General features: G+C 47.7%; 1 protein-coding gene across 5 annotated transcripts in view; it reads left to right on the forward strand.

Moving 5' to 3' along the window:
• The window catches only part of LOC134910339 (cadherin-23-like), a 236,059-nt gene that overhangs the window by 165,811 nt on the left and 47,564 nt on the right, over positions 1 to 22,684 (forward strand). For 4 of the 5 annotated variants that reach the window (XM_063918234.1, XM_063918237.1, XM_063918235.1 and 1 more), the window contains 5 exons: positions 5,552 to 5,632; positions 12,024 to 12,104; positions 12,879 to 12,959; positions 14,091 to 14,168; positions 22,398 to 22,478. The exons of the other annotated variant lie outside the window; for it this stretch is intronic. In XM_063918234.1, the coding sequence (XP_063774304.1) occupies positions 5,552 to 5,632; positions 12,024 to 12,104; positions 12,879 to 12,959; positions 14,091 to 14,168; positions 22,398 to 22,478 (402 nt within the window). The remainder of the gene's footprint in view (positions 1 to 5,551; positions 5,633 to 12,023; positions 12,105 to 12,878; positions 12,960 to 14,090; positions 14,169 to 22,397; positions 22,479 to 22,684) is intronic. 5 annotated transcript variants of the gene reach the window in all.

Below are 22,684 nucleotides of genomic sequence, written 5' to 3' on the forward strand. Positions count from 1 at the left end.
ATGTATGTATAAAGAAAGAAAAAAAAACCACGGTTAGGTGGTATATACAATTATGGACGGGCTGCCGAGTGCCGACACAGAGGTAGCCACAGCCGTGAACTACCGCACTGTACTGTGTCTGCTGCTAATATAGACTGGTTGATAAAGAGATAGTATACTACTAATATTATATATACTGGTGGTCAGGTCACTGGTCACTAGTCACACTGGCAGTGGCACTCCTGCAGCAAAAGTGTGCACTGTTTTAATATAATATTATGTACTCCTGGCTCCTGCTATAACCTATAACTGGCACTGCAGTAGTGCTCCCCAGTCTCCCCCACAATTATAAGCTGTGTGAGCTGAGCAGTCAGACAGATATATAATATATATAGATGATGCAGCACACTGGCCTGAGCAGTGCACACAGATATGGTATGTGACTGACTGAGTCACTGTGTGTATCGCTTTTTTCAGGCAGAGAACGGATATATTAAATAAACTGCACTGTGTGTCTGGTGGTCACTCACTATATAATATATTATGTACTCCTGGCTCCTGCTATAACCTATAACTGGCACTGCAGTAGTGCTCCCCAGTCTCCCCCACAATTATAAGCTGTGTGAGCTGAGCAGTCAGACAGATAATCAGATATATATAATATTATATATAGATAATAGATGATGCAGCACACTGGCCTGAGCCTGAGCAGTGCACACAGATATGGTATGTGACTGAGTCACTGTGTGCTGTGTATCGCTTTTTTCAGGCAGAGAACGGATTATAAATAAAACTGGTGGTCACTATCAGCAAAACTCTGCACTGTACTGAGTACTCCTAATGCTCCCCAAAATTAGTAAATCAAGTGTCTCTCTAATCTATTCTAAACGGAGAGGACGCCAGCCACGTCCTCTCCCTATCAATCTCAATGCACGTGTGAAAATGGCGGCGACGCGCGGCTCCTTATATAGAATCCGAGTCTCGCGAGAATCCGACAGCGTCATGATGACGTTCGGGCGCTCGGGTTAACCGAGCAAGGCGGGAAGATCCGAGTCGCTCGGACCCGTGAAAAAAAACATGAAGTTCGTGCGGGTTCGGATTCAGAGAAACCGAACCCGCTCATCTCTACAGGACAGTACCACTGGTCTGATGCAGGACAACACAGCGACACTGTAAGGGACTTATTATACAGCAGCACTGGACATATGATAGCAGAGTACACCACCACTGTAACTGATTACTGGACTGACTGATGCACAGGACACTACCACTGGTCTGATACAGGACAACACAGCGACACTGTAAGGGACTTATTATACAGCAGCACTGGACATATGGCAGCAGAGGACACCACCACTGTGACTGATCACTGGACTGACTGATACACAGGACACTACCACTGGTCTGATGCAGGACAACACAGCGACACTTAAGGGACTTATTATACAGCAGCACTGGACATATGGCAGCAGAGGACACCACCACTGTAACTGGTCACTGGACTGATTAATACACAGGACACTACCACTGGTCTGATACAGGACAACATAGCGACACTTAAGGGACTTATTATACAGCAGCACTGGACATATGGCAGCAGAGGACACCACCACTGTAACTGGTCACTGGACTGATTAATACACAGGACACTACCACTGGTCTGATACAGGACAACATAGCGACACTTAAGGGACTTATTATACAGCAGCACTGGACATATGGCAGCAGAGGACACCACAACTGTGACTGGTCACTGGACTCACTGATACACAGGACACTACCACTGGTCTGATGCAGGACAACACAGCGACACTGTAAAGGACTTAGTATACAGCAGCATTGGACATATGACAACAGAGGACACCACCACTGTGACTGATCACTGGACTGACTGATGCATAGGACACTACCACTGGCCTGATGCAGGACAACACAGCAACACTGTAAGGGACTTATACAGCAGCACTGGACATATGGCAGCAGAGGACACCACCACTGTGACTGGTCACTGGACTGACTAATGCAGCACAAGACACTACACTGGACTGAGCAGCACAAGACAGCACTATAACTGCCACCCCACTTTCCCGCCCGCACAGACACTGAAGACAGAGACACGTCCTCTCACTACACTCTCCAGGACTGGAGTGAAAATGGCGGTGACGTGCGGCGACATTATATGGTATCCAAACCCTGCGAGAATCCGACAGCAGGATGATGACGTTTTGCCTCGTTCTAGTTTCCAAGTCAGGCGGGAAAACCTGAGCCGGGCATGCACGCCCCTGGAAAAGTGGGTGTGGCCTCGCAACTTCATATTATCAAACTATACATAAATATATTTTCACACTCCCTCTACACACACAATTAGCAGCCTTACACATAACAGCCACAGTAGTGTTCCTTACACATAATGTCTCCAGTATAGTGCCAGATACCCATAATGTCTCCAGCACAGTGCCAGATACACATAATGTCTCCAGTATAGTGCCAGATACACATAAGGTCTCCAGTATAGTGCCAGATACACATAATGTCTCCAGTATAGTGCCAGATACACATAATGTCTCCAGTATAGTGCCAGATACACATAATGTCTCCAGTATAGTGTCAGATACACATAATGTCTCCAGTATAGTGCCAGATACATATCATTTCTCCAGTATAGTGTCAGATACCCATAATGTCTCCAGCACAGTGCCAGATACACATAATGGGGGTCATTCCAAGTTGTTTGATAGCTGAAAATGTTTGCTGTGCAGCGATGATGCAAAATAACGGCACTTCTGCGCATGCGTATGCGACACAATGCGCACGTGCAACCTACTTTTACAACGACCGATGTAGATTCAAACAAAGTCTAGCGAAGCTTTTCAGTAGCACTGGCTGCCACAGAGTGATTGACATGAAGTGGGCGTTTCTAGGTGTCAACTGACCGTTTTCAGGGAGTGTTCAAAAAAACGCAGGCGTGCCAGGGAAAATGCAGGAGTGGCTGGGCGAACGAAGGGCGTGTTTGTGACGTCAAATCCGGAACTGAACAGTCTGAAATGATCGCAAGCGCTGAGTAGGTCTGGAGCTACTCTGAAACTGCACAATGTTTTTTCGTAGCCGCTCTGCGTTCCTTTCGTTCGCACTTCTGCTAAGCTAAAATACACTCCCAGTGGGAGGAGGCATAGCGTTTGCACGGCTGCTAAAAACTGCTAGCGAGCGATCAACTCGGAATGACCCCCTATGTCTCCAGTATAGTAGCAGATACACATGATATGCCCCCCTGCAGTGCCAGACACACATGATATGCCCCCCACCCCGCAGTGCCATATACACATGATATGCCCCCAGCAGTGTCAGATACACATATTATTCCCCCTAGCAGTGCCAGATACACATGATATGCCCCCCAGCAGTGTCAGATACACATAATATGCCCCCCACAGTGCCAGATACACATGATATGCCCCCCAGCAGTGCCAGATACACATGATATTCCCCATAGCAGTGCCAGATACACATCATATGCCCCCCAGCAGTGCCAGATACACATTATATGCCTCCCCACCCCGCAGTGCCAGATACACATGATATGCCCCCAGCAGTGTCAGATACACATGATATTCCCCCTAGCAGTGCCAGATACACATGATATGCCCCCCAGCAGTGCCAGATACACATGATATGCCCCCCAGCAGTGCCAGATACACATGATATGCCCCCCAGCAGTGCCAGATACACATGATATTCCCCATAGCAGTGCCAGATACACATCATATGCCCCCCAGCAGTGCCAGATACACATCATATGCCCCCCAGCAGTGCCAGATACACATCATATGCCCCCCAGCAGTGCCAGATACACATGATATGCCCCCCAGCAGTGTCAGATACACATGATATTCCCCCTAGCAGTGCCAGATACACATGATATGCCCCCCAGCAGTGCCAGATACACATGATATGCCCCCAGCAGTGTCAGATACACATGATATTCCCCCTAGCAGTGCCAGATACACATCATATTCCCCCCAGCAGTGCCAGATACACATCATATGCCCCCCAGCAGTGCCAGATACATTGCATAAAGGGGTTACAACTATTACAAACAGATATTTCTAGTAAATTTTACTATATACAAATAATAATAATAATTTTTTTTATTATTATTATTATTATTATTATTATTATGTGGATCTATTATTCAGGCTATAGAGTGTACACAATCCTATCTGCCTGTAGGTGTGAGCTTCATATGCTTAATTTATTCTTGTCCAAAAGCTAAACACATAAAGGCAACTCATTGTCATTCATGTGATCCTATTGGAGCAGTCCCAGTGAATCATAGTGTGGTAACAGAACGCTTTGGATACATATATCCCACACATGAACATTTGCCTCCGGAATGTGGTATATCATTCACATCATCACTGATTTGACAATTATTTAGGTAACCATCTCCTTCAGTGCCCGAGATCAACATGAAGCAGACTCCGTGTAACCCAGTAGCCGCACAAAGCATGGGTTGGCAATGAGACAGGTGGACATGCTAGCATCACCTGGGATGCCTGAGTAATTGCTGGTGGCTCTGGTAGGATGTGGCTCTTTCCAGTTCATTGGAACGTACAGAAGACTTTATAGCAGTGGACTCCGCACCCTGCTGTTTGCCGCCGGCCGCGTCTGGTCTGCGTCTGGTGCGTCACTGTGTCATTTGTTCGGCGGGAAGGAATAGCACAGCAGCATTGAGTCTGCAGCAGTGTCTGTCCCGCGGCCCGCCTCCTGAGTCCTAGCAGTGGCTGTGCTGTTGACGAGGGGGAGTGCTGTAGGCGGACTAAGGGCTGTAACACATTACCCGGTTTTCCCCGGATGGCAAAAAGCCGGACAAACTTTGTCCGGCTTTTTGCCATCCGGCAGAGTCTTTCACACACAACGGCTTTGAGCTGTGTGTAATGCCGTGCGCATGCGCAGCAGCAGACACGGTTTGAAAAAAAACCCGTTGTGTGTGAAAGCTCAAAGACGGCCCCAGCCCAGCAGCCGGAACTTCCAGTGGATATTTCCGGCTGCAACCCGGCAGCCGGGCCGGGGCCGTGCAGTGTGAAAGGACACATTGCGCTGCATGTGTCTCTGCAGCACGGCAGCGGTAAAAAGCCGGGCGGGATTTTGCCGGGCGGTGGGAGCCGGCGTGTGTGTTTCAGCCCTAAAGCTAAACTATGTGCGCGCTGTGCGTGCCGGTGTCTGATGTCAAACGTCGGCACCGCACAGCGCGCACATAGTTTAGCTTTGTCCCACCCACAGCACTCCCCCTCGTTGTCACACACAGACACAGCCACTGCTAGGAGCTGGCCCGGGAACGGACGCTGCTGTGCTGCTGCAGGCCGGCTCCAGGCTCCAATATGTAGGCGCAAGCATGCGGTGCCCATTAAGGGTGGCGCCCTGCGCGGCCGCTCTATTGGAACATGCCTGGATCCGGCCCTGGGCAGGAGAGATCTCTCCTCTCTATAGAGAGAGCCCTATGCCACATGCCCAGTACACAAGGCTCTAGCACTACAAGGATAAAGATACCATCCCGCATGTTTTCTCTTTTTAGACAGACTGAGTCCTCTGAAAAGAAAGATTTAGTAGGCGGAAACGGAGGGTCTGCAACCGGTGCCCAGGACAAAGACACTAAGTAAGATATTACTGTTCATTATGATACTTAGGGGCAAATTTATCTCAGATGTGATGGGATGTTATACATTCGCCCAAATTTGCATTGTAGTGATGACAGGGATGTATCAATTATCACTTGCAGGGACACAGCTTGCAAGAAAGCTCTGACCCTGCCAATCTCTCCCAGATCTACGCATGGTATTGTTTGTAAAAAATACTATGAGAGTGTAAAAGTGAATGCACCACCGCTAACTACCTAACCCTATCCCTACCTTACCACAGCCTAACCTAAACATCCCCGGTTAGTGCCTAACTATAACCTCCCCAAATAGTGCCTAAACCTAACCTTCCCCCTTTCCGCAGCCAAACCCTATTCCCTAAGTGGCTAAACCTTAACCTACCCGGTGGTGTCTAACCCTAAACAGCCTAACCCTAACCCCCCGAGTGGTGCCTAAACTGACCCCCTAACCCCCCCCCCCACCTCAGACAAATCCTAACGCTCCTGGCAATATTTACCCTCGTGTTCCCGTCTGCTGGCCTCGGAATGCTGACCTGGTCGAGATTCTGGTATCGTTGTTCTGATGGCTGTCAGGATTCCGACTGCCGGGATCTTTAACATATATATCTTCTGGAGAATATACAGGAATTTAGGATGGATTATCATTGTAATAAGATTTATATGACCCGTGACTGCTAAGGGGAGTTTCTGACAAATTATTCATGTGTATTCTTAATTTCTCTGACGTCCTAGTGGATGCTGGGAACTCCGTAAGGACCATGGGGAATAGACGGGCTCCGCAGGAGACTGGGCACTCTAAGAAAGAATTAGGACTACTGGTGTGCACTGGCTCCTCCCTCTATGCCCCTCCTCCAGACCTCAGTTAGAATCTGTGCCCAGCTCGAGCTGGTTGCACACTAGGGGCTCTCCTGAGCTCTTAGTAAAGAACGTATTTATTAGGTTTTTTATTTTCAGTGAGATCTGCTGGCAACAGACTCACTGCTACGAGGGACTTAGGGGAGAGAAGCGAACCTACCTGCTTGCAGCTAGCTTGGGCTTCTAGGCTACTGGACACCATTAGCTCCAGAGGGATCGAACACAGGCCCAGCCTCGGTCGTCCGGTCCCGGAGCCGCGCCGCCGTCCCCCTTGCAGAGCCAGAAGACGGAAGATTCAGAGGAGGAAATCGGCGGCTGAAGACTCCGGTCTTCATTAAGGTAGCGCACAGCACTGCATCTGTGCGCCATTGCTCCCCATGCACACCACATACTCCGGTCACTGATGGTTGCAGGGCGCTGGGGGGGGGGCGCCCTGGGCTGCAATTAGATTACCTTAAAAATGGCAAAAAACACATAATATAGTCTAATAAACTATATATGTGTAAAAATACCCTGCCATAATATTAATATAAAGAGAGGGAGAAGCCCGCCGAAAAAGGGGCGGGGCTATCTCCCTCAGCACACTGGCGCCATTTCCTCTTCACAGCTCCGCTGGAAGGACGCTCCCCAGGCTCTCCCCTGCAGTTTCCAGGCTCAATAGGGTAAAAAAGAGAGGGGGGGGCACTAAATTTAGGCGCAATACTGTGTATTATAGCTGCTATAGGGAAAATCACTTTGTGTAGTGTAAATCCCTGTGTTATATAGCGCTGTGGTGTGTGCTGGCATACTCTCTCTCTGTCTCCCCAAAGGACTTGGTGGGGTCCTGTCCTCAGTCAGAGCATTCCCTGTGTGTGTGCGGTGTGTCGGTATGGCTGTGTCGACATGTTTGATGAGGAGGCTTATGTGGAGGCGGAGCAGGTGCCGATAAATGTGATGTCACCCCCTGCGGGGTCGACACCAGAGTGGATGGATATGTGGAAGGTATTAATCGACAGTGTCAACTCCTTACATAAAAGGTTTGATGACATAACAGCTGTGGGACAGCCGGCTTCTCAGCCAGTGCCTGCCCAGGCGTCTCAAAGGCCATCAGGGGCTCAAAAACGCCCGCTACCTCAGATGGCAGACACAGATGTCGACACGGAGTCTGACTCCAGTGTCGACGACGACGAGACTAATGTACATTCCACTAAGGCTATCCGTTGTATGATTACGGCAATGAAAAATGTGTTGCACATTTCTGACATTAACCCAGGTACCACTTTAAAGGGTATTATGTTTGGGGAGAAAAAGCAACCAGTGGTTTTTCCCCCTTCAGATGAGTTAAATGAAGTGTGTGAAGAAGCGTGGGCATCCCGTGATAAAAAATTAGTGATTTCTAAAAAGTTACTAATGGCGTACCCTTTCCCGCCAGAGGACAGGGTACGTTGGGAGACATCCCCGAGGGTGGATAAAGCGCTCACACGCTTGTCAAAAAAGGTGGCACTACCGTCTCAGTATACGGCCGCCTTAAAGGAGCCTGCGGATAGAAAGCAGGAGGCTATCCTGAAGTCTGTATATACACACTCAGGTACTATACTGAGACCTGCTATTGCTTCAGCGTGGATGTGCAGTGCTGCAGCAGCGTGGTCTGATTCCCTGTCTGATAATATTGATTCCCTGGACAGGGACACTATATTGCTAACCATAGAGCATATTAAAGACGTAGTCTTATACATGAGAGATGCACAGAGGGATATTTGCCGGCTGGCATCTAGAATAAATGCAATGTCCATTTCTGCCAGGAGAGTATTATGGACTCGGCAGTGGACAGGTGATGCGGATTCTAAAAGGCACATGGAGGTTTTGCCTTACAAGGGTGAGAAATTGTTTGGGGATGGTCTCTCGGACCTCGTTTCCACAGCGACAGCTGGGAAGTCGACATTTTTACCCCAGGTTCCCTCACAGCCAAAGAAAGCACCGTATTATCAGGTACAGTCCTTTCGGCCCCAGAAAGGCAAGCGGGTTAAAGGCGCGTCCTTTCTGCCCAGAGGCAGGGGTAGAGGGAAAAAGCTGCACCATACAGCCAGTTCCCAAGAACAGAAATCCTCCCCTGCTTCCACTAAATCCACCGCATGACGCTGGGGCTCCACTGGTGGAGCCAGGTGCGGTGAAGGCCCGTCTCCGGAACTTCAGCGACCGGTGGGTTCGCTCACAGGTGGATCCCTGGGTTCTACAAGTGGTATCTCAGGGATACAAGCTGGAATTCGAGACGTCTCCCCCTCGCCGTTACCTCAAATCAGCCTTGCCAGCTACTCCCCCGGACAGGGAGGTAGTGCTGGCGGCAATTCACAAGCTGTACCTCCAGCAGGTGATAATAAAAGTTCCCCTCCTTCAACAGGGACGGGGTTACTATTCCACAATGTTTGTGGTACCGAAACCAGACGGTTCGGTGAGACCCATTCTAAATTTGAAATCCTTGAACACTTATATAAGAAGGTTCAAGTTCAAAATGGAATCGCTCAGGGCGGTTATTGCAAGCCTGGAAGAAGGGGATTACATGGTATCACTGGACATCAAGGATGCTTACCTGCATGTCCCCATTTACCCACCTCACCAGGTGTACCTCCGTTTTGTGGTACAAGACTGCCATTACCAATTCCAGACGTTGCCGTTTGGTCTGTCCACGGCACCGAGGGTATTTACCAAGGTAATGGCCGAAATGATGATACTCCTTCGAAAGAAGGGAGTTATAATTATCCCATACTTGGACGATCTTCTTATAAAGGCGAGGTCCAGGGAGCAGTTGTTGGTCGGAGTAGCACTATCTCAGGAACTGCTACAACAGTACGGCTGGATTCTGAATATTCCAAAGTCACAGCTGGTTCCTACGACGCGTCTGCTGTTCCTGGGTATGATTCTGGACACAGAACAGAAGAAGGTGTTTCTCCCGGAGGAGAAGGCCAAGGAGTTGTCATCTCTGGTCAGAGACCTCCTGAAACCGAAACAGGTGTCGGTGCATCACTGCACGAGAGTCCTGGGAAAGATGGTAGCTTCTTACGAAGCAATTCCATTCGGCAGGTTCCATGCAAGGATCTTTCAGTGGGATCTGTTAGACAAGTGGTCCGGATCGCATCTTCAGATGCATCGGCTGATCACCCTGTCCCCGAGGGCCAGGGTGTCTCTGCTGTGGTGGCTGCAGAGTGCTCATCTTCTAGAGGGCCGCAGATTCGGCATACAGGACTGGGTCCTGGTGACCACGAATTCAAGCCTCCGAGGTTGGGGGGCAGTCACGCAGGGAAGAAACTTCCAAGGACAATGGTCGAGTCAGGAGGCTTCCCTACACATAAATATACTGGAACTAAGGGCCATTTACAATGCCCTAAGTCAGGCAAGACCCCTGCTTCAAAACCAGCCGGTGCTGATTCAGTCAGACAACATCACGGCGGTCGCCCATGTAAACCGACAGGGCGGCACAAGAAGCAGGATGGCGATGGCAGAAGCCACAAGGATTCTCCGATGGGCGGAAAATCATGTGATAGCACTGTCAGCAGTGTTTATTCCGGGAGGGGACAACTGGGAAGCAGACTTCCTCAGCAGGCACGACCTCCACCCGGGAGAGTGGGGACTTCATCCAGAAGTCTTCCAACTGATTGTAAACCGTTGGGAAAGGCCACAGGTGGACATGATGGCGTCCCGCCTAAACAAAAAGCTAAAAAGATATTGCGCCAGGTCAAGGGACCCTCAGGCGATAGCTGTGGATGCTCTAGTGACACCGTGGGTGTAACAGTCGGTTTATGTGTTCCCTCCTCTTCCTCTCATACCAAAGGTGCTGAGGATAATAAGAAAGAGAGGAGTAAGAACTATACTCATCGTTCCGGATTGGCCAAGAAGGACTTAGTACCCGGAACTACAAGAAATGATCTCAGAGGACCCTTGGCCTCTGCCTCTCAGACTGGACCTGCTGCAGCAGGGGCCCTGTCTGTTCCAAGACTTACCGCGGCTGCGTTTGACGGCATGGTGGTTGAACGCCGGATCCTGATGGAAAAGGGCATTCCGGTTGAAGTCATTCCTACGCTGATAAAAGCTAGGAAAGATGTGACAGCAAAGCATTATCACCGCATATGGCGAAAATATGTTGCTTGGTGTGAGGCTATGAAGGCCCCCACAGAAGAATTTCAGCTGGGTCGATTTCTGCACTTCCTACAGTCAGGAGTGACTATGGGCCTAAAATTGGGATCCATTAAAGTCCAGATTTCAGCCCTGTCTATTTTCTTTCAAAAAGAACTGGCTTCACTGCCTGAAGTTCAGACGTTTGTTAAGGGAGTGCTGCATATTCAGCCCCCTTTTGTGCCCCCAGTGGCACCTTGGGATCTCAACGTTGTGTTGGATTTCCTAAAATCACATTGGTTTGAGCCACTTCAGACCGTGGAATTAAAATATCTCACGTGGAAAGTGGTCATGCTTTTGGCCTTGGCTTCGGCTAGGCGGGTGTCAGAATTGGCGGCTTTGTCCTGTAAAAGCCCCTATCTGATCTTCCATATGGACAGAGCAGAATTGAGGACGCGTCCCCAATTCCTCCCTAAGGTGGTATCAGCGTTTCATTTGAACCAACCTATTGTGGTGCCTGCGGCTACTTGGGACTTGGAGGCTTCCAAGTTGCTGGACGTAGTCTGGGCCCTGAAAATCTATGTTTCCAGGATGGCTAGAGTCAGAAAGACTGACTCGCTGTTTATCCTGCATGCACCCAACAAGTTGGGTGCTCCTGCTTCTAAGCAGACTATTGCTCGATGGACTGCCGCATCCTAAATCAGTCAAAGCTCATTCCACGAGGAAGGTGGGCTCTTCTTGGGCGGCTGCCCGAGGGGTCTCGGCCTTACAACTTTGCCGAGCCGCTACCTGGTCGGGATCAAACACGTTTGCAAAATTCTACAAGTTTGATACCCTGGCTGAGGAGGACCTTGAGTTTGCTCATTCGGTGCTGCAGAGTCATCTGCACTCTCCCGCCCGTTTGGGAGCTTTGGTATAATCCCCATGGTCCTTACGGAGTTCCCAGCATCCACTAGGACGTCAGAGAAAATAAGAATTTACTCACCGGTAATTCTATTTCTCGTAGTCCGTAGTGGATGCTGGGCGCACATCCCAAGTGCGGATTGTCTGCAATACTTGTATATAGTTATTGCCTAACTAAAGGGTTATTGTTATGAGCCATCTGTTCGTGAGGCTTAGTTGTTATTCATACTGTTAACTGGGTATAGTATCACGAGTTGTACGGTGTGATTGGTGTGGCTGGTATGAGTCTTACCCGGGATTCCAAATCCTTTCCTTATTGTGTCAGCTCTTCCGGGCACAGTTTCCCTGACTGAGGTCTAGGGGAGGGGCATAGAGGGAGGAGCCAGTGCACACCAGTAGTCCTAATTCTTTCTTAGAGTGCCCAGTCTCCTGCGGAGCCCATCTATTCCCCATGGTCCTTACGGAGTTCCCAGCATCCACTACGGACTACGAGAAATAGAATTACCGGTGAGTAAATTCTTATTTTCTATATGTTTTCTCTTTTTAGACAGACTGAGTCCTCTGAAAAGAAAGATTCAGAAGGCGGTAACGGAGAGTCTACAACCGGTGCCCAGGACAAAGACAAAAAGTAAGATATTTCTGTTCATTATGATACTTAGGGGCAAATTTATCTCAGATGTGGATGGGATGTAATAAATTGGCCCAAATTTGCATTGTAGTGATGGCAGGGATGTATCAATTATCACTTGCAGGGACACAGCTTGCAAGAAAGCTCTGTCCCTGCCAATCTCTTCCAGATCTACTCATGGTATTTTTTGTAAAAAATACTATGAGAGTGTAAAAGTAAATGCACCACCGCTGACTACCTAACCCTATCCCTACTTTACCACAGCCTAACCTAAACATCCCCGGTTAGTGCCTAACTATAACCTCCCCAATTAGTGCCTAAACCTAACCTTCCCCCTTTCCGCAGCCTAACCCTATTCCCTAAGTGGCTAAACCTTAACCTACCCGGTGGTGTCTAACCCTAAACAGCCTAACCCTAACCACCTCCTCCTGCAGCCTAACCCTAACCCCCCGAGTGGTGCCTATACTGACCCCCTAATCCCCACCCCCACCCCCCACCTCAGACAAATCCTAACCCTCCTGGCAATATTTACCCTCGTGTTCCCGGCTGCCGGCCTCGGAATGCTGACCTGGTCGAGATTCTGGTATCGTTGTTCTGATGGCTGTCAGGATCCCGACTGCCGGGATCTTTAACATATATATCTTCTGGAGAATATACAGGAATTTAGGATGGATTATCATTGTAATAAGATTTATATGACCCGTGACTGCTAAGGGGAGTTTCTGCCAAATTATTCATGTGTATTCTTACTTTCTATATGTTTTCTCTTTTTAGACAGAACGAGTTCTCTGAAAAGAAAGACTCAGAAGGCGGTAACGGAGAGTCTACAACCGGTGCCCAGGACAAAGACAAAAAGTAAGATATTACTGTTCATTATGATACTTAGGGGCAAATTTTATCAAAATCCTCATCAAAGATACAGATGGGATGTGATAAATTCACTCAAATTTGCATTGCAGTGATGGCAGGGATGTATCAATCATCACATGCAGGGACACAGCTTACAAGATTGCTCTGTCCTTTGTGAAACTCTTACAGATCTACTCATGGTATTTTTCTGGAAAAATACCATGAGAGTGTAAATGTGAATGCACCGCCACCGGCTACCGCTTACCCCCCCCCCCCCCCTCCCCCCCTTACCCCCCTGCAGCTTTCCTGCATCCAGCAATGGTGATCGCTGCGCTGCTCTGTGAGCTTCGGTTATCTCATCTCCTGTGCTGCTGCTGTGACCCCTGTGATCACTAAAGTGAACAGAGATGTCGACCCTTTGTAGCATCTCAGCTCACTTTATTGATCAGATGATCAGGGTCACAGCAACAGCACAGGAACAAATGACCTGAGCTCATCAGCCACTGGCACCTGGGTGCAGGTAAGTCAGTATTATTTTTACTTTTAATTATTATTCAGGGGGTTTTTTTTACACAGTGATTAGCCTGTGGTCTATCAGACACACATGACTGATCACAGATGGGTACTCAGTGCTCAGCCTTCACTGCTAGCAGGCAGAGAAGGTGTGCAGGAGAAGGGGAACTGAAGGAAAGCCCTAATAATGCCACTTAAAGATAGCGTTATTATCACAGGGCTTCCTTCGGTTGTTTTTTTTACAGTCTGATTTTAGTAAATTTAGTAAAGTCAGACAGATTCACTAATAATAATCCAACACATCCATCCAAATTAATTCATAATCATTATATCAGTGGCTTGTAGGCTTGTGTGATCAGGTTAGGGAGAGCAGGTCTGTATGTGACATGGGCAGTGTAATGATGTGAGGATAGTACTAGGGGCAGCAGGAAGCCACAGACTGCACGTTAGGTAGTGGAAGGAGCAGAATCCCCAGTAGCAGGTAGTAGTGATGTGATGTTCCCGTCACACAGATGCAGGGATTGTGGTGTCACCTACATGTCTGTATAGCATACACCTCTATAGGCAATAACGTTCCTGCGTTCATGTTTATTCTTATTTTTTTTATATGTTTGCTCTGTTTAGAGAGACTGAATTCCCTAAAAGAGATTCAGAAGATGGTAACGTGGAGACCGCACCCAGTGCCCAGGACAAAGACAATAAGTAAGATATTACTGTTCATCGTGTTACTTACAGTGCACATACCTCCTTAGTGTAAGGGTTCTAATGTAACAATAGGCTCATAGAGCTGGGTCTCCAGTGTTGGGCAAAGGGAACCACAGTGTGAGGGTTACAGTACATGGATAGGGTATGGGGAACTCACACTGCATATGTAATAACATTGTCTGGTTGTAAACTGGCATAAAACAGTAGGTAAGAAGACGCCCTTCTATAAATAAAGGAGACATCGCTGTAACAAATCAAATTGAAGAATCCACCGGGGTAATATCTAGTTTATGTCAAAGGTTACATGGGAGATCCGGATGATAAAGCTGAATATTTATCTTACTTAAATCCCTCTAAAAGGTTAAAGAACACAGTACGCTAATTGGCGCAAAAAGTACCGCAAGGGTACGCCCTTAGCGTAGCAGACGCTGTGCACAGGGTGTGAACACAGGCGTTGCAGATACTTACAGAATTAAACTAGAATAACTATACCTTAAGGAATGTACATACTGTAAACCTTTGTGCAGTGATAAGGTGTAAATGCAACACAGTGTAACCTTGTTAGTTTAAAAGCTGTATGAGCGTATGTGACGCTCAGAGAACCCCTTAGCAATATAATAAACAGTCAAATACCGGTCTAAGGGTCTAACGCCTTTTAAGGAAGAGAATGAATGTTCAATTGCAAAAGAATAATACAATACAAGTTATACACTACCATCATAACATAGAATTCCTAACCAAGTTACTGCACATAAAATACAATAAAGACACAATTACTTTTAAAAGGGGAAGGAGAGAGAGAATGGCTTATAACATTAAATAAGAGACAATATGGTTGCAGAGAAACCTACACATGTGAGAAACAATCGCTGCGCAGTTAGTCAATGCTGAGAATCTTTGTGGAGAGAATACTTGAGTTTACCCAGGCTGGCTGTCCCTATATACACAACACCCAGCAACAACACAATGGTCCCTACAATACCGCATGAGACTGAAGCTAGACTCCATTTTGGGAAAAACTCCCATGATTCCAAAGACTGCAACACATGGTTCAAAGGGGGAGGAGAAAACACCCAGCAGCAGCCATCTTCTACAAACCAACTAATTATATTCCACATTCCAATCCAACTAATTATATTCCACATTCCAATCCAACTTCCTAGAACCATCTTATTCAATTTCACATTCCAAACAAACTTCGTTTATTGCCTACAGTCCATGTTATATGAATCACCAGATCACAATGTAACCACACATCCCAGCATGCCATTGCTACAAAACCCATATTCACAAGTAACTGCATGGCGGTATTCATGATAGACAAAATATATTATAACAAACCAGTACAATCTATTTTAAATCACCATAGGCAAACAAATACCACAAATGCTATGCTACAGGTTGTCTAATGTCCCAGCTACCATCACAGATTCCCAGATCTACAACAAGTTACAATATCCTAATTAAACCAGCACCATTGACCTTAAAGCCATCTGTCTATATTTCCTTATCTAGCCATGTGAATTCAATACTTAGCCTTTCGCTTGGAGCCTGGAGATGAGCAAGCCATTGCTTCTGGATGCTAGCTTAGTTCTGAGTGTAGCTACAGTACATCTGTCCTCTGAGGCCACACGCAACTGAACTGATCTCTTCTTTAGCCAGGAACTACTTTCCTGTTTGACTAGTTCCTGGGGGAGGGGTCTCTCCTGCACAATTCAGTTACTATTCTCTTATGTATATGCTGATCAGGTTCAGCCCTGAAAACTGCCAAAAGGGTTGGCTTGAGTTCCCTGTTCATTGTATCATTCATTGTTCTAACAAAGTGATTTTAGCTTTTATACATATAATCATATCTATCCGCTGCAATGTCCCACAACTTCACAACAAGTATCAAATTAATCTACACACCAATCTGCTTGTTTCAATAGTAAACATGACGGGTGTATCTGGTTCTATTCAAATAATACACATTCATGACATTAATTCATTAGGTAATTTTAAATCTCCATGATGTCTGGTGCTTGATATTATTATAATTATGTACTGTATGAAATAAGTGTCGAATCCATCTCTGTGCCATGTCCGTGTAAATGCGTGTGTTAACATATATTGCTGTGCTCGCTGCGCATATTTGCAAGTATAGCGACTTAAATGTGTGCAGTTTGTATGTTCTCTCTATGTAATATTTTTGACTTTGACACGGATCAGCTGGGTGAAGGACAGAGGGCTCATTAGCTACTAATACAATTAAGTGCCACATTTTTACTGAGCCAATCTACGAATCAGCAATTAGCTTGTATTTGCCTACTGAAAGTTAGACCGTTAAATGAAGTATTTGACTGGTTGCCACAGTTTAGTGTCAGTTTCACACCCTAATGGATTGTTCATAAATATATATTAATTATCCAAATGTGCAAATGGCACAATATATTCTGGATGTCCAGGAGAATATACTCTGAGGGTTTAGGTATCCCTGAGGATATAAAGTGCAGGAATGTGGCTGGCAGGAGAGATCTCTCCTCTCTATAGAGACAGCCCTATGCCACATGCCCAGTACACAGGGCTCTAGCACTACAAGGACAGAAACACCATCCCACATGTTTTCTCTATCGTCCTAAGTGGATGCTGGGGTTCCTGAAAGGACCATGGGGAATAGCGGCTCCGCAGGAGACAGGGCACAAAAGTAAAGCTTTTACAGGTCAGGTGGTGTGTACTGGCTCCTCCCCCTATGACCCTCCTCCAGACTCCAGTTAGATTTTTGTGCCCGGCCGAGAAGGGTGCAATTCTAGGTGGCTCTCATAAAGAGCTGCTTAGAGAGTTTAGCTTAGGTTTTTTATTTTACAGTGATTCCTGCTGGCAACAGGATCACTGCAACGAGGGACAGAGGGGAGAAGAAGTGAACTCACCTGCGTGCAGGATGGATTGGCTTCTTGGCTACTGGACATGAAGCTCCAGAGGGACGATCACAGGTACAGCCTGGATGGTCACCGGAGCCACGCCGCCGGCCCCCTCACAGATGCTGAAGCAAGAAGAGGTCCAGAATCGGCGGCTGAAGACTCCTGCAGTCTTCTTAAGGTAGCGCACAGCACTGCAGCTGTGCGCCATTTTCCTCTCAGCACACTTCACACGGCAGTCACTGAGGGTGCAGGGCGCTGGGGGGGGGGCGCCCTGGGAGGCAAATGAAAACCTTTAAAAAAGGCTAAAAATACCTCACATATAGCCCCAGAGGCTATATGGAGATATTTACCCCTGCCTAAATGTACTAAATAGCGGGAGACGAGCCCGCCGAAAAAGGGGCGGGGCCTATCTCCTCAGCACACGGCGCCATTTTCTGTCACAGCTCCGCTGGTCAGGAAGGCTCCCAGGTCTCTCCCCTGCACTGCACTACAGAAACAGGGTATAACAGAGAGGGGGGGCAAAATAAATGGCAATATATTAATATAAAAGCAGCTATAAGGGAGCACTTAATCATAAGGCTATCCCTGTCATATATAGCGCTTTTTGGTGTGTGCTGGCAGACTCTCCCTCTGTCTCCCCAAAGGGCTAGTGGGTCCTGTCTTCGTATAGAGCATTCCCTGTGTGTCTGCTGTGTGTCGGTACGTGTGTGTCGACATGTATGAGGACGTTATTGGTGTGGAGGCGGAGCAATTGCCAAATATGAGGATGTCACCTCCTAGGGGGTCGACACCAGAATGGATGCCTTTATTTGTGGAATTACGGGATAGCGTCAACTCGCTTAAGCAGTCGTTTGCCGACATGAGGCGGCCGGACACTCAATTAGTGCCTGTCCAGGCGCCTCAAACACCGTCAGGGGCTGTAAAACGCCCCTTGCCTCAGTCGGTCGACACAGACCCAGACACAGGCACTGATTCCGGTGGTGAAGGTGACGAATCAACCGTATTTTCCAGTAGGGCCACACGTTATATGATTTTGGCAATAAAGGAGATGTTACATTTAGCTGATACTACAGGTACCACTAAACAGGGTATTATGTGGGGTGTGAAAAAACTACCAGTAGTTTTTACCGAATCAGAAGAATTAAATGACGTGTGTGATGAAGCGTGGGGTGCCCCGATAAAAAACTGCTAATTTCAAAGAAGTTATTGGCTTTATACCCTTTCCCGCCAGAGGTTAGGGAGCGCTGGGAAACACCTCCTAGGGTGGACAAAGCGCTAACACGCTTATCAAAACAAGTGGCGTTACCCTCTCCTGAGACGGCCGCACTTAAAGATCCATCAGATAGGAGGATGGAAAATATCCAAAAAGGTATATACACACATGCAGGTGTTATACTACGACCAGCTATTGCGACTGCCTGGATGTGCAGTGCTGGGGTAGTTTGGTCAGAGTCCCTGATCGAAAATATTGATACCCTGGACAGGGACAATATTTTACTGTCGTTAGAACAAATAAAGGATGCATTTCTTTATATGCGTGATGCACAGAGAGATATCTGCACACTGGCATCACGGGTAAGTGCTATGTCCATTTCGGCCAGAAGAGCTTTATGGACACGACAGTGGACAGGCGATGCGTAGAGGAGTTATTTGGGGTCGGTCTATCGGATTTGGTGGCCACGGCTACGGCCGGGAAATCCACCTTTCTACCTCAAGTCACTCCCCAACAGAAAAAGGCACCGACCTTTCAACCGCAGCCCTTTCGTTCCTTTAAAAATAAGAGAGCAAAGGGCTATTCATATCTGCCACGAGGCAGAGGACGAGGGAAGAGACAGCAACAGGCAGCTCCTTCCCAGGAACCGAAGCCCTCCCCGGCTTCTACAAAAGCCTCAGCATGACGCTGGGGCTTCGCAAGCGGACTCGGGGGCGGTAGGCGGTCGTCTCAAGAATTACAGCGCGCAGTGGGCTCACTCGCAGGTAAATCCCTGGATCCTGCAGATAATATCTCAGGGGTACAGGTTGAAATTAGAGACAGAGCCACCTCGCCGTTTCCTGAAGTCTGCTTTACCAACGTCCCCCTCAGAAAGGGAGACGGTTTTGGAAGCCATTCACAAGCTGTATTCTCAGCAGGTGATAGTCAAGGTACCTCTTCTACAACAAGGGAAGGGGTATTATTCCACTCTTTTTGTGGTACCGAAGCCGGATGGCTCGGTAAGGCCTATTCTAAATCTGAAGTCCTTGAACCTGTACATAAAGAAGTTCAAGTTCAAGATGGAGTCACTCAGAGCAGTGATAGCGAACCTGGAAGAAGGGGACTTTATGGTATCCTTGGACATCAAGGATGCGTATCTCCACGTTCCAATTACCCCTCACACCAGGGGTACCTCAGGTTCGTTGTACAAAACTGTCACTATCAGTTTCAGACGCTGCCGTTTGGTTTGTCCACGGCACCTCGGGTCTTTACAAAGGTAATGGCCGAGATAATATTTCTTCTTCGAAGAAAAGGCGTATTAATTATCCCATACTTGGACGATCTCCTAATAAGGGCAAGGTCCAGAGAACAGCTAGAGATGGGTTTAGCACTATCTCAAGAGGTGCTAAAGCAGCACGGATGGATTCTGAATATTCCAAAATCCCAATTAATGCCGACAACTCGTCTGCTGTTCCTGGGGATGATTCTGGACACAGTTCAGAAAAAGGTTTTTCTTCCCGAAGAAAAAGCCAAGGAGTTATCTGACCTGGTCAGGAACCTCCTAAAACCAGGAAAGGTGTCTGTACATCAATGCACAAGAGTCCTGGGAAAAAATGGTAGCTTCTTACGAAGCAATCCCTTTCGGCAGATTCCATGCAAAGGGATCTGTTGGACAAATGGTCAGGGTCGCATCTTCAGATGCACCTGCGGATAACCCTGTCGCCGAGGACAAGGGTATCCCTTCTGTGGTGGTTGCAGGAGGCTCATCTATTGGAGGGCCGCAGATTCGGCATGCAGGATTGGATCCTGGTGACCACGGATGCCAGCCTGAGAGGCTGGGGAGCAGTCACACAGGGAAGAAATTTCCAGGGAGTGTGGTCGAGCCTGAAAAAGTCTCTTCACATAAGCATTCTGGAACTAAGAGCAATCTACAATGCTCTAAGCCAGGCGGAACCTCTGCTTCAAGGAAGACCGGTGTTGATCCAGTCGGACAACATCACGGCAGTCGCCCATGTAAACAGACAGGGCGGCACAAGAAGCAGGAGGGCAATGGCAGAAGCTGCCAGGATCCTTCGCTGGGCGGAGAATCACGTGATAGCACTGTCAGCAGTATTCATCCCGGGCGTGGACAACTGGGAAGCAGACTTCCTCAGCAGACACGACCTTCACCCGGGAGAGTGGGGACTTCATCCAGAAGTTTTCCACATGCTATTAAACCGTTGGGTAAAACCAATGGTGGACATGATGGCGTCTCGCCTCAACAAAACACTGGACAGGTATTGCGCCAGGTCAAGAGATCCGCAGGCAATAGCTGTGGACGCGCTGGTAACACCTTGGGTGTACCAGTCGGTATATGTGTTTCCTCCTCTGCCTCTCATACCAAAGGTATTGAGGATTATACGGCAAAGAGGAGTAAGACTAGTGGCTCCGGATTGGCCAAGAAGGACTTGGTACCCGGAACTTCAAGAGATGGTCACGGACGATCCGTGGCCTCTACTTCTGAGAAGGGACCTGCTTCAGCAGGGTCCTTGTCTTTTTCAAGACTTACCGCGGCTGCGTTTGACGGCATGGCGTTTGAATGCCAGATCCTAAAAGGAAAAGGCATTCCAGAAGAAGTCATTCCTACCTTGATAAAGGCAAGGAAGGAAGTCACCGCGAAGCATTATCGCCGTATTTGGCGAAAATATGTTGCGTGGTGCGAGCAGCGGAGTGCTCCGATGGAGGAATTTCAACTGGGTCGTTTTCCTACATTTCCTGCAATCAGGATTGTCTATGGGTCTCAAATTGGGATCTATTAAGGTTCAAATTTCGGCCCTATCAATATTCTTCCAAAAAGAATTGGCCTCAGTCCCTGAGGTCCAGATTTTTATCTAAGGAGTACTGCATATACAGCCTCCTGTGGTGCCTAAGGTGGCACCGTGGGATCTAAATGTAGTTTTAGATTTCCTCAAATCCAATTGGTTTGAACCACTAAAGAATGTGGATTTGAAATATCTCACATGGAAAGTGACTATGTTACTGGCCCTGGCTTCGGCCGGGAGAGTATCTGAACTGGCGGCTTTGTTTTATAAAAGCCCTTATTTAATTTTCCATTCGACATAGGGCAGAGCTGCGGACGCGTCCGCATTTTCTCCCTAAGGTGGTATCAGCGTTTCACCTGAACCAGCCTATTGTAGTGCCTGCGGCTACAGACGACTTGAAGGACTCCAAGTTGTTGGACGTTGTCAGAGCCTTAAAAATATACATTTAAAGGACGGCTGGAGTCAGAAAATCTGACTCGCTGTTTATACTGTATGCACCCAACAAGTTGGGTGCACCTGCTTCTAAGCAGTCGATTGCTCGTTGGATTTGTAACAAAATTCAACTTGTACATTCTGTGGCAGGCCTGCCACAGCCTAAATCTGTTAAGGCCCATTCCGCAAGGAAGGTGGGCTCATCTTGGGCGGCTGCCCGAGGGGTCTCGGCATTACAACTCTGCCGAGCAGCTACGTGGTCAGGGGAGAACACGTTTGTAAATTTTTACAAATTTGATACCCTGGCAAAGGAGGACCTGGAGTTCTCTCATTCGGTGCTGCAGAGTCATCCGCACTCTCCCGCCCGTTTGGGAGCTTTGGTATAATCCCCATGGTCCTTTCAGGAACCCCAGCATCCACTTAGGACGATAGAGAAAATAAGAATTTACTTACCGATAATTCTATTTCTCGGAGTCCGTAGTGGATGCTGGGCGCCCATCCCAAGTGCGGATTATCTGCAATACTTGTACATAGTTATTGTTAACTAATTCGGGTTATTGTTTAGGAAGCCATCTTTCAGAGGCTCCTCTGTTATCATACTGTTAACTGGGTTTAGATCACAAGTTGTACGGTGTGATTGGTGTGGCTGGTATGAGTCTTACCCGGGATTCAAAATCCTCCCTTATTGTGTACGCTCGTCCGGGCACAGTACCTAACTGGAGTCTGGAGGAGGGTCATAGGGGGAGGAGCCAGTACACACCACCTGACCTGTAAAAGCTTTACTTTTGTGCCCTGTCTCCTGCGGAGCCGCTATTCCCCATGGTCCTTTCAGGAACCCCAGCATCCACTACGGACTCCGAGAAATAGAATTATCGGTAAGTAAATTCTTATTTTCTTTTTTTAGACAGACTGAGTTCTCTGAAAAGAAAGATTCAGAAGGCGGAAACGGAGGGTCTGCAACCAGTGCCCAGGACAGAGACACTAAGTAAGATATTACTGTTCATCATGAAAGTAATGGCAAATTTAATCACAAATTTTCTGTGCAAAATACCTCAAGAAGTCTGCGGAGTGGATCCGCAGGGACAAAGCTTTCTCACAAGCTGTGTCCCTGCATGCTGGAATTGATACATACATATATATTGGTAGATGCTCAATTAGCTTAGTGATATAATTCAGGTGCTCGAAAGGGAG

The sequence above is a fragment of the Pseudophryne corroboree genome, chromosome 4 (genome assembly GCF_028390025.1).
Source record: "Pseudophryne corroboree isolate aPseCor3 chromosome 4, aPseCor3.hap2, whole genome shotgun sequence".
NCBI lineage: Eukaryota > Metazoa > Chordata > Amphibia > Anura > Myobatrachidae > Pseudophryne > Pseudophryne corroboree.